Source organism: Manis pentadactyla, chromosome 13, assembly GCF_030020395.1.
Source record: "Manis pentadactyla isolate mManPen7 chromosome 13, mManPen7.hap1, whole genome shotgun sequence".
Lineage (NCBI taxonomy): Eukaryota > Metazoa > Chordata > Mammalia > Pholidota > Manidae > Manis > Manis pentadactyla.
The window spans coordinates 4,508,966-4,521,427 of NC_080031.1; the positions used below are offsets into that span (position 1 = coordinate 4,508,966).

General features: G+C 48.9%; 1 protein-coding gene across 1 annotated transcript in view; it reads left to right on the forward strand.

Annotated features, from left to right (window-relative positions):
• Positions 1-4,567, forward strand: part of LOC118929696 (centrosomal protein of 164 kDa) — a 36,989-nt gene extending 32,422 nt beyond the window's left edge. The window contains exons 25-31 of the mRNA XM_057490654.1: positions 249-350; positions 760-871; positions 1,267-1,596; positions 2,153-2,219; positions 2,893-3,015; positions 3,182-3,260; positions 4,385-4,567. Coding sequence (XP_057346637.1) covers positions 249-350; positions 760-871; positions 1,267-1,596; positions 2,153-2,219; positions 2,893-3,015; positions 3,182-3,260; positions 4,385-4,453 — 882 coding nt within the window. The 3' untranslated portion in view covers positions 4,454-4,567. The remainder of the gene's footprint in view (positions 1-248; positions 351-759; positions 872-1,266; positions 1,597-2,152; positions 2,220-2,892; positions 3,016-3,181; positions 3,261-4,384) is intronic.
• The last annotated feature ends 7,895 nt before the right edge of the window (positions 4,568-12,462 follow it).

Sequence of the window (12,462 nt, forward strand, 5' to 3'; positions counted from 1 at the left end):
GGGCTCCCGGGGTATCGCATGCTACCTCTAGGCCCTGTCGTTTCTCTCCTGAGTCCCTCCCAGCAATGATGTTAGAATTGGTAGTTGGAGCAGTTATAACCACCACCATCTGGTTAACAGTAACCACTGGAGAGTTTGTTAGGTTCGGGCGTCATGCTAAGCATGTAACACACTCCCATTTAACTCTCATGAACAGCCCTGGTGTGGGTAGCCACCACATGCATGCCCTGCTTCCTCCCCGGCTGCAGGGGACCAGGCACCTGGGTGAGACGACGTCGGCCATGCAGAAAGGCTGTGACCTGCTGAAGACAGAGGAGCTGCATCGGCTGGAGGCCTCCCTTGGGGAAGAGGTGCCGCCCCGTGGCCACGCCTTCCTCTTCCGTGGTCCCATGTTGGGGGTGCTGGGTTGGCGAAACACTGGTGGCTTCAGCTTTGGGGGTGCTGAGTGGGCCCGAGCAGACCTGGAGCCTTTTGCCGCAGGTTTTTGTGAGCGAGACTAGCCCCTGCCCCTCCCCTGTCATGGTCCTCAGGGAGAGCTGTGCCCAGGGTGTGGGGTTCAGAGGAACCTGGAGGGCTTCCCTGCCTTCCCTGGGGCCTTGGGGCCTCCTCCCTGGGTGCTGGAGGTGTGGGGCAGCAGGAGAGGGGCTGTTGTCCCCGCTGCCCCTGCCCACCAGGTCCTCAGTCCCCACACTGCACATCACAGGGGCAGTGGGCAGAAAGCCCAGGGCAAGCATCAGGACCGACCGCTGCTTCTGTCAGCCCTTAGATGCAGACACTCTCAGAGGAGCCCCGACCAAGAAGGCGGTGACCTTTGACCTCGGCGACCTGGAAGACACCAGCAGTGAAAGCTCCGAGTCCTCCCTGCCTCACAGTGAGTGGTGGTGTCGGCGGGGAGGGGCTGGGGGGTCTTAGGGAACAGAGGTACAGCCCCTTCCCCTGGCCGGCATGGCTGGGGCTGGGGCAGGCGCTGCGTCAATGGGTGGGAAGGAACGAAGCCCTTTGGCTTTGGCGGCACACAGGGCTGAGGCCAGGGAAGGCCTTCGGACTCGCAGAGCAGGGCACAGGGAGAAGGTGCCCGTTAGCCTTTCCCTGCCAGTGCCACCTGCCCAGGCAGTGTTCTCCCTCTGCCACCCCGCCTTCCCTCACCGCCATCAAGGCTGAGGGGCTGCTGTCTGGAGGAACAGCGAGCCACAGCGTCAGCTGGGCCTGGGGACATTCCAGGGCCCTGGATCTGAGTCCTTCCCCACCTCTGCTCTCCCTTTGCAGTCACCCTGACCCCATGTCCCACCTTCCACAATAAGATCCACTACCTGAACAGCTCCCTGCAGCAGATCAGCCACCAGATGAATGGCGCCCTCAGCGTGCTGGGCAGCCTCAACACGCAGCTGCCCCTCTTCTCTTCCGTGCCAGCCCAGACCCCTCCCTGCTCCCCCTGGTGCACCCCCAATCCTGCCTGCTCCTCCCTGGCTGGGGTCCCAAGCCCAGCCACGCCTACCCGGTGGGCCTGGGACCTGGGGCTGGGCCCCAGGCCCTCCTCCTCTGTTTCTCAAACTGTGGACGACTTCCTGGTGGAGAAGTGGCACAAGTATTTTCCAAGTAAGCCCCCCTCCCCTGCCCCCAACTTTGGTATCGTCTACGGGGAAGACCTGCTGGTGGTGGTGCTGGAGTTCAGGCGGGTTGCAGCCTTTCTGATGGGTTTAATAGCTTCCGTGTGTTATATTGTGGGCCAGGCATTTTATATAGCTTATAATTTGTCCTTATAATAAACCCCTGAGGCAATAATATTTGTCTCCACCTCACAGAAAGGGGGCCTGGGACTCAGGCGAAGTGGTGAGCCCACAAGGAGCAAGTGACAGGCTGGCTTTTGACCCTTGTCTCTGTGACGCCAGGATTCTGCTCACAACCCTATGGCTGAATGGCTTCCCCCTGGTCTCACAGGCCTGCTTAGGAATGTGAAAAGCCATAAAAAACATAGTTACTTGAGGGAAAATGGTACATAGCTTCTCCCTAAGACAAGTAGATCAATTCCTGGTTGTCACCTGTCGCTCATGTCCAACCCCAGGAACTTTCCTTGTTTTCGGGAAGCGGCCGGCCAGGGTCCGGCCCAGCTGACCGGCTGCCGAGCTCTGAATGATTTCCTCCCATTTTCCAGCTGGAGCCCCGCCCCTCAGCAGCGGCCCTGCCCCCCTGGAGAACAGGCTGGGTTACGTGTCTGCCAGGTAAGCCCCGCTATGCCTCCCTGGGCAGGTGGGCCTTTGGGGAGAGCAGAGCTCCCGGTCACTGTGCCCAGAGGGTGAGCAGCCCCAGCCCACAGAGCTGCCTGCGTCTGAGGCACCCCCCGCAACCAGAGAAGGGTCCAAACCACCGAGGTGCCAGTCAGGGCTGCGCTTAGGAAGCTGCCTGGTGGGGCCCTGCCCCTCCAGCCCCGGAGTGTGGCCGATTGTTCTCTGCTTCCTGTGGCTTCCTGCTTCCTCCAGTCCTGCTGGGTAACATCTGGAGTGAGAGGGGTGCCTGTTCATCCTCCTCCTCGCCAAGTGTACCCCCCTCCGCCTCCCCCTTTGGCCGACTTGGGAGCTGATGCTGGGCAGGTATTGAGCCGACAGAGGGCAAAGCTTCCACGGAGGAGACAGGCTGGGCATAAGCAGATGCGAGTGCCCAGAGCCTGGAGCGTCCACTCAGGAAGGGGCTCAGGGGTCCACCGCCTTCCCTTTAGGCGCTGACGCTCATCCTCTGAGAGGGGCATTCTGGCCAGTACGGGGAGTTTAGAATCGTTGAAGAGACCCCCAAAAAGGCTGCAGCTGGTCTGCTGAGAGGAAGCGTGGGCAGGCAGAAGCGAGGGCCTCCGGTGGGCCTGCTCGCCCTCGCCTCCCCATGCTGTCCTCCCCCTTGCAGCGAGCAGCTCCGCCTCCTGCAGCATTCCCCGTCCCAAGTGCCCAGGATGGGCAGCACCAGCTTTCAGAGCACGATCGAGGCCAACCGAAGGTGGCTGGAGCAGTACAAGAGTGACCCCAGGTCGTATCCTTTCAGCGGGTTTCCAAACCCTGGCCCCTTCCTGGCCGAGCCGGGTTGCAAGGCTTCCGTTTGTGTCCTGGGGCCCCTGTGTGGAAGACTGCATTTGGCCTTTGACCCTTCCCTGGTTGTGCTCACCTGACTGCAGAGTTTTCCTTCACCTCCGGGTCAGGTACCTCTTTTCCCTGCCCAAGTCAACAGGTGCTTCGGGCCTCCTGCAGCTGGGCCTGTGTGAGGACAACAAACTGAAGGTATATCACTACTGAGGCCCTGAGCAATGGGCTTCAGGGCAGCCTGGCCTCCGCTGCACCCGGACCACATGCCCAGGAGCTGCCTGTGCTTCGTCCCCTCCGATGGAGCCGCCTCCTGTGCCCTCTTTGTCCCCCTCTGAGGAACCACGGGGCTGGGTGACAAGGATGGTATGACTGGGAGCAGCAAGCTGCCCCCTCTGTGACCGCGCAGCCTACCTCAGGCTTCAGTGTGTCAACTTGTGCAAGAGCTCCTGCAGGGACAGGCGGCAGAGGGGTGGCACCTGCAGGAGGAAGAGGTGCCTCTAAAAATCAACTCCCTTTGCAGTTGAGTTGGTCCATTGGACCTGCAGGGCACTGCCTGGGGCTCCCGCAGTTTTGTGTGTGGCCTTGACCCCCGCCAGGACAAAGCCCCGCAGCATGTCTGTGCCCCCCTGGGGCCAGGCTCTTTCTCCAGTACCTCAGCCTCCTCTTCGGACTGTCTCGGGCCTGGGCCCAGAGCCCTGCCGGCTTGCTGGAGGCTGGCGCCCGGCGGTCGGTCTTCTCCTCTCCGGCGGCCCTGGGCGTCCTCAGCAGCGCTCTCTGCCCCGCCCCGGGCTCCTCCCCAGTGCCGCCCCAGCTAGATTCTCAGGTCTCAGGCCCTCAACTCTGAGGAAGCGTAAGCCATAGGGAGAGCCCAGGTTGGCTCTGGGCCAGACCGGCTCCCCTCCTGGACCGCCTCTCGGGCTATTCACGGGCTCCTGTTTCCATTTAGACTTTCCACCTGTGCCACCCCTGCCCCAACCCACTGCCATTACTTCTCAGAGCTTGGAGACTGGTTCTGAAGGAGGTGAGGGGCTGGCCAGTGCCAGGGGCTGGCAGCAAGGGTCCCGTGTCTGCTGGAGCTGCTGCCGTTCCAACAGCTCCCTGCAGCTCCGCTTCTCTCATCAGCTCCTTGGCGGGCTGCTGGGGATGTTCTCTGACATCTATCTCCCTTTTAAAATAAAGGGTCCCCCTTTTTCTTACCTTAAAGCATGGAGCTGCACTTGCCTCGCCAGTGCATAGAAACCAACCCACCATTCATTTCCTGGTCATGGAGGAAAAAACTAAGATCCAATTGGCTTTATTTTTTTTTCAACCCCTTTTAGGCCTCAGTCTACAAGAAAAAATGTCCATTTTGTGCTTCAGGGTGTGTCACGACCGACTCACTCCAATGACAAGTCTGTGTCAGATCTCTGCTACAAGGCAGTTGTATGAATCTGTCTCTTCTTTGAAGGTCTTTGCCTCCTTTCTCTTAAAAATAAAAGAAGGAGAAGTTACTACACACAAAATATCTCTTAGGTGTCTCATTTAATCATCACAGAACCCCAAGATGTAGGTCTTTTCAGCTGTGCTTCTGTGGATGAGAAAACCAAGGCTCAGAGATCGGTACGTGCCTGGGGTCCTGGAGAAAGTAGCCGAGCTCCCTGCAAGCGCAGAGCCCTCGGCCCCACCCGGTAGCCCCACCGGCAGCCTTCGAGGTGCTGATGTTCCCCATCTCCCTCTGCTCTCTCCCTACTCCGCCACCTACAGCGTGTCATCTCCCAAAGGCCCCTTGACATTGTTCTCCCCATGCAGACAAATGAGAGAGAAGCCCCCTGCAGTCCCAAGCTGGCAAAGCTGGGTTTTTTTGCCCCAGTGGTGTGAGCAGCCTACATAGTCTTGGATTGTAGCAACAAAATTGCTGGGAAAGCCACCTGAGAAGGCCACGTTTTATGGATTTGTATAAAACCAACTTAAAACTAAACATAGAAACTGAGGCCGCCTCCTCTGTGCCCTAGTGTCCTAGCTGCTCTGATGGAGGGAGGGAAGCAAACTAACTTTTGTCAACTGCCTTTGGTTTGCAGGGTGCGTTTCACATGTTATCTCATGTAATCCCCCGAACCCGTGAAGTTGGATTCTTATGTTACAGATGGGGAGCTCTAGGCTCAGAGAGGTTACACGGTTATAGCTCAAGGTCATCCAGTATTTAAACCCAGACCTACACATCTGAGAGCTGCTCCCCTCTGTCAGCATCTCCTGTCCCCCTGCTGACTTGGGACAGTCCTGGCCACCTTGGTTTAAAGACCTGGGTTCCTAGAATGGGTGGCTTCTAGCTGGGTGAGCAAACCCTCCCTGGGCCACAGTTTATAAGGGAGCCTTTTCAAAAGACTCCGAAATTGTCCCATCCCTTCCCGTACGGATTTTAGAATCTAGCTGGGGGAGTCTGGATCAGACCTTTGGCTCTGAAAGGAGCCTTACAGGTAATTTGTCCAGCCCACTCATATCTTACAGTGGAGGAAACAGCCTAGAGAGATTACATGAGCTGCCCAAAATTATAGTCAAGTCCGTGTGTGGCAGAGGTGGGGTCAGAACCAAGGAGTCCCAACCCCCAGCCTGTGGCTTCAGGAAAGAGTATTTTTTTAATGGACTTAGTTTGAATAGGGCTCTATGTCCACATGGCTCAATATTCAGATGGTACAAAAGTCAGTCCATCCATAGGCCATCCATCTAGTCTCCTCCTTGAAGGTAACAAAATATGCCAGTTCCTTCTGGAGATTTTGTGCAAATAGAAGAAAAGAGTGGGTACTGTTTAGATTTTCTTCCCCTTTACTGCTGGGGTAAGGGTCATTCCTAACATGGGGTCACATGATTTCTTTTCCTGAAGCTCTTTTGTGAGACATTGACTATTTCCTTAGAGGAGCAATGCTGGGAATGATGACTGCCTTTTGCCCCCCAAACTGCCACCTGAAATGGCACTAGGAGGAGGGGAGAAATCACCCTGACCTTAGGATACCTGGGTTTACTTCAAGCTCTGTGACCCGAATGAGTGCTTTTGGGGCCCATGTCTTCCCTGGTTGAAAGCTCAAAGCCCAGATCCACACTCCCATTTTACAAGGCCAGAGCTACCCTGAGGCAGCCTCCTCTGTGCCCTAGTGTCCTAGCTGCTCTGATGCAGGGAGGGAAGCAAACTAACACTTGTCAACTGCCTTTGGTTTACAGGGTGCGTTTCACGTGTTACCTCATGTAATCCTCCGAACGCATGAAGTTGGATTCTTATGTTATAGATGGGGAGTTCTAGGCTCAGAGAGGTTACACGGAAAAGAATTAAAATGACAGACCAAATCCCTGATAAATATAGACGTAAACATTCTCAATAAAATACTAGTAAACGTAATTCAGTAGCACATTAAAAAGATCATTTCATTCACCACCATGATCAAGTGGGATAAACCTGGTATAAACCTGGGATGCAAGAATGGTTGAACATACACAAATCAGTCAATGTGATACATTTTTGACTGAATGAAAAAAAAATCACATCATCTCAATAGATGGAGGAGTCTGACAAAAATTAGACAAAATTCATGATAAAAACTTAACAGGTTAGGTAGAAGGAATATAACCTTAGCATAATAAAGACCATGTAAACAGAAAATCTAAACAGACCAATTATCAGCAATGAAATTGAATCAGTAATCAAAAAACTACCCAAGAAAAAAACCTCCAGACCAGATGGATTCACTGCTGAATCTTATCAGACATTTGGAGGAGACCTAATGCCCATTCTCCTTAAAGTTTTCCAAAAAATAGAAGAGAAGGGAATACTTCCAAACTATTTCTATGAAGCCACCAGCATCACTCTAATACCAAAACCAGGCAAAGACCCCATCAAAAAAGAAAACTATAGACCAATATCCCTGATGAACATAGATGCAAAAATACTCAACAAAATATTAGCAAACTGAATTCAAAAATATATCAAGAGGACCATACGCCATGATCAAGTGGGATTCATCCCAGGGATGCAAGGATGGTACAACATTTGAAAATCCATTAACATCATCCACCACATCAACAAAAAGGACAAAAACCACAAGATCATCTCCATAGATGTTGAAAAAGCATTCGACAAAATTCAACATCCATTCATGATAAAAACTCAACAAAATGGGTGTAGAGGGCAAGTACCTCAACATAATAAAGGCCATACATGACAAACCCACAGCCAACATCATACTTAACAGCGAGAAGCTGAAAGCTTTTCCTTTAAGATTGGGAACAAGACAAGGATGCCCACTCTCCCCGCTTTTATTCAACATAGTACTGGAGGTCCTAGCCATGGCAATCAGACAACACAAAGAAATAAAGGATCCAGATTGGTAAGGAAGAAGTCAAACTGTCACTGTTTGCAGATGATATGATATTGTACATAAAGTTCCTAAAGAATGCACTCCAAAACTACTAGAACTAATAGCTGAATTCAGCAAAGTTGTAGGATACAAATTTAATACACAGGAATCTGTTGCATTCCTATACACTAACCTATGAACTAGCAGAAAGAGAAATCAGAAGAACAATTCCATTCACAATTGTATCAAAAAGAATAAAATACCTAGGAATAAACCTAAACAAGGAAGTGAAAGACTTATACCCTGAAAACTACAAGACACTCTTAAGAGAAATAAAGAGGACACTAATAAATTCATCCCATGCTTTTGGGTAGGAAGAATTAATATTATCAAAATGGCCCTCCTGCTGAAAGCGATCTACAGATTCAATGCAATCCCTGTCAAAATACTGACAGCATTCTTCAACAAACTGGAACAAATAGTTCTAAAATTCATATGGAACCACAAAAGACCCCAAATAGCCAAAACAATCCTGAGAAGGAAGAATAAAGCAGGGGGGAGTCTTGCTTCCCAACTTCAAGCTCTACTACAAAGCCACAGTAATCAAGACAATTTGGTACTGGCACAAGAACAGACCCATAGACCAGTGGAACAAAATAGAATCCAGATATTAACCCAAGCATATATGGTCAATTAATATATGATAAAGGAGCCATGGACATACAATGGGGAAATGACAGCCTCTTCAACAGCTGGTGTTGGCAAAACTGGACAGCTACATGTAAGAGAATGAAACTGGATTACTGTCTAACTCCATACACAAAAGTAAACTCAAAATGGATCAAAGACCTGAATGTAAGACATGAAACCATAAAACTCTTAGAAGAAAACATAGGCAAAACTCTCTTGAATATAAACATGAATGATTTATTCATGAACATATCTCCACAGGCAAGGGAAACAAAAGCAAAAATGAACAAGTGGGACTATATCAAACTACAAAGCTTCTGTACAGCAAAGGACACCATCAGTAGAACAAAAAGGCATCCTACAGTATGGGAGAATATATTCATAAATGACATATCCGATAAGGGGTTGACATCCAAAATACACAAAGAGCTCACGCACCTCAACAAACTAAAAGCAAATAATCCAATTAAAAAATGGGCAGAGGATCTGAAAAGACACTTCTCCAAAGAAGAAATTCAGATGGCCAACAGGCACATGAAAAGATGCTCCACATCGCTAATCATCAGAGAAATGCAAATTAAAACCACAATGAGATATCACCTCACACCAGTTAGGATGGCCACCCTCCAAAAGACAAACAACAACAAATGTTGGTGAGGATGTGGAGAAAGGGGAACCCTCCTACACTGCTGGAGAGAATGTAAATTAGTTCAACCATTGTGGAAAGCAGTATGGAAGTTACTCAAAAAACTCAAAATAGAAATACCATTTGACCCAGGAATTCCACTCCCAGGAATTTACCATAAGAATGCAGGAGCCCAGTTTCGAAAGGACATATGCACCCCTACATTTATCGCAGCACTATTTACAGTGGTCAAGGTATGGAAACAACCTAAGTGTCCATCAGTAGATGAATGGATAAGGAAGAGGTGGTACATATACACAATGGAATATTATTCAGCCATAAGAAGAAAACAAATCCTACCATTTGCAACATGGATGGAGCTAGTGTATTATGCTCAGTGAAATAAGCCAGGAGGACAAGTACCAAATGATTTCACTCATTTGTGGAGTATAACAACAAAGCAAAACTGAAGGAACAAAACAGCAGCAGAGTCACAGGCTCCAAGAAGGGACTAGCTGTGGCCAAAGAGAAGGGATTGGGGAGGGTGGGTGGGGAGGGAGGGAGAAGGAGATTAAGGGGCATTACGATTAGCACACATAATGTAGGGGGGGCACGGGAAAGGCAGTGTAGCACAGAGAAGACAAGTAGTGACTCTGTAGCATCTTACTACGCTGATGGACAGGGGCTGCAGTGGGATGTGGCAGCGGGGGGTACTCAGTAATTTGGGTGAATGTAGTAACCACACTGTTGCTCATGTGAAACCTTTGTAAGATTGTTTATCAATGATACCTTAAAATAATAAATAAAAATAAAACACATGAATATTACCTGTCTGCAAAAGTAAGTAAATAAATAAAACCCAAATATATAGATTAATGGAACAGAATAGAAGGCCCAGAAATATACCCAAATTTATATGGTTAATTAATATATGACAAAGGAGGCAAGAATATATATACACTGGGGAAAGGACCAGTCTCTTCATTTAATAAGTCTCTTCAATTAATTGTGTTGGGAAAACTGGACAGCCACATGCAAAAGAATGAAACTAGATTCATATTAACCATGCACAAAAATTAACTCAAAATGGATTAAAGACCTGAATGTAGGACTTGAAACTATAAAACTCCTAGAAGAAAACACAGGTGGTAAGTTCCTTGACACAGGTCTTGGCGATGATTTTTTGGATCAGACTCCAAAGCAAAGGCAAGAAAATAAAAAATAAAGGGGACAAGAGAAAACTAAAATTTTCTGCACAAGCAAAGGAAATTATCAACAAAATGAAATGGAAGCTACTGAATGGGAGAAAATATTTGCCAATCACATATTCTGATAAGGGGTAAATATTAAAAATAAATGAACACATATGACTCAGTAGCTAAAAAACAATCTGATTAAAAAATGCACAGAGGACCTGAATAGATATTTTTCCAAAGAAGATGTACAGATGGTCAAAGGAACATGAAAATATGCTCAATATCGCTGATCATTAAGGAAATGCAAATCAAAACCACAGTGAGATATCACCTCACACCTTTTAGAATAGCTAATATCAAAAAGACAATAACAAATCTTGACAAAGATGTAGAGAAAAGGGAACCCTTGTGCACTGTTGGTAGAATGTAAACTGGTGCAGCCACTATGAAAAACAGTCTGGAGTTTCTGCAGAAACTTTAAATTAGAACTACATTGTGACTTAGCAATTCTACTTCTGGGTATTTATCTAAAGAAAAAACTCCAGGGCGGAGCCAAGATGGTGGCGTGAGTAGGACAGTGGGAATCTCCTCCCAAAAACATATATATTTTTGAAAATACAACAAATACAACTAATCCTAAAAGAGAGACCAGAAGACACAGGACAACAGCCAGACCACATCCACACCTGCGAGAACCCAGCACCTCGCGAAGGGGGTAAGATACAAGCCCCGGCCCGGCGGGACCCGAGCGCCTCTCACTCCAGCTCCCGGAGGGAGGAGAGGAGTCAGAGTGGGAGAGGGAGGGAGCCCAGGACTGCTGAACACCCAGCCCCAGCCATCCAGACCAGAGCGCAGACACAGTGCATGCGTGGGGTGCTGGATACTAGGGAAGCAGGCCAGTAGGACCTGTGAACGGGTCCCGAAGCCGGTGCCTGGTGACAAAGAAAAGCGAGTGCTTTTTGAAAGTCTTAAAGGGACAGGGACCCCACAGCTGGACGGAAGCATCCCGGGTCACAGTCCAGCAGCTGGAAATTCCAGGGAACTCCGGGTGCACTAACCCCCTGGGCAACAGCTCTGAGACCCCTCACGGAGGTAAACAGCCAAACAGCCCCTGGTCCATTACCCCTCCGGACCCCGCCATAGCAGAGCAGCAGCCTGAGGCTGGCCACGCCCACAGCAAGGGAGCTTCCTCCATACGGGGGCAAGATACAGAGACCCAGCCTACATGCAATTGCCCAACACAAGCCACTAGGGGTCGCAGTTGTCCCAGTAAAGAAAGGCCAGGAGCAAGTGGAAAGCCTTGGCTCTCCCAGCTGACAGACGAGTCAATAGCACTCCACTGCACCTATCAACACAAAAAGGCAAAAAAAATTTGATCCAGACAAGACTAACCCAGACAGCTTCGACATCTGCTACATCTTCCCCTGAGAAGGAACCTGGGGAGATAGACTTAACCAGTCTTCCTGAAAAAGAATTCAAAACAAAAGTCATAACCATGCTGATGGACTTGCAGAGAAATATGCAAGAACTAAGGAGGGAGAATTCAGAAATAAAACAAGCTCTGGAAGGACTTCAAAACAGAATGGACGAGATGCAAGAGACCATTAATGGACTAGAAAACAGAGAACAGGAACGCAGAGAAGCTGATGCAGAGAGAGATAAAAGGATCTCCAGGAATGAAAGAATTTTAAGAGAGCTGAGTGACCAATTGAAATGGAACAATATCTGCATCAAAGGGGTACCAGAAGAGGAAGAGAGAGAAAAAGGGATAGAAAGTGTTTTTGAAGAAATAATTGCTGAAAACTTCCCTAAACTAGGGGAGGAAATGGCCTCTCAGACCACAGAGGTACACAGAACTCCCATGACAAGGGATGCAAGGAGGGCAACACTAAGACACATAATAATTAAAATGGCAAAGATCAAAGACAAGGACAAAGTATTAAAGGCAGCCAGAGAGAAAAAGAAGGTTACCTACAAAGGAAAACCCATCAGGCTATCATCAGACTTCTCAACAGAACCCTACAGGCCAGAAGAGAATGGCACGATATACTTAATACAATGAAACAGAAGGGCCTTGAACCAAGGATACTGTATCCAGCACGATTATCATTTAAATATGAAGGAGGGATTAAACAATTCCCAGACAAGCAAAAACTGAGGGAATTTGCCTCCCACAAACCACCTCTAAAGGGTGTCTTAGAGAGACTGCTCTAGATGGGAGCACTCCTAAAAAGAGCACAGAACAAAACACCCAACATATGAAGAAGGGAGGAGAAGGAATAAGAAGGGAGAGAAATAAAGAATCATCAGACCGTGTTTATAATAGCTTAATAAGTGAGTTAAGTTAGACAGTAAGATAGTAAAGAAGCTAACCTTGAACCTTTGGTAACAACAAACTTAAAGCCTGCAATGGCAATAAGTCCATACCTTTCAATAATCACCCTAAATGTAAATGGACTGAATGCACCAATCAAAAGACAGAGTAATAGAATGGATAAAAAAGCAAGACTCATCCATATGCTGCTTACAAGAGACTCACCTTAAACCCAAAGACATGCACAGAC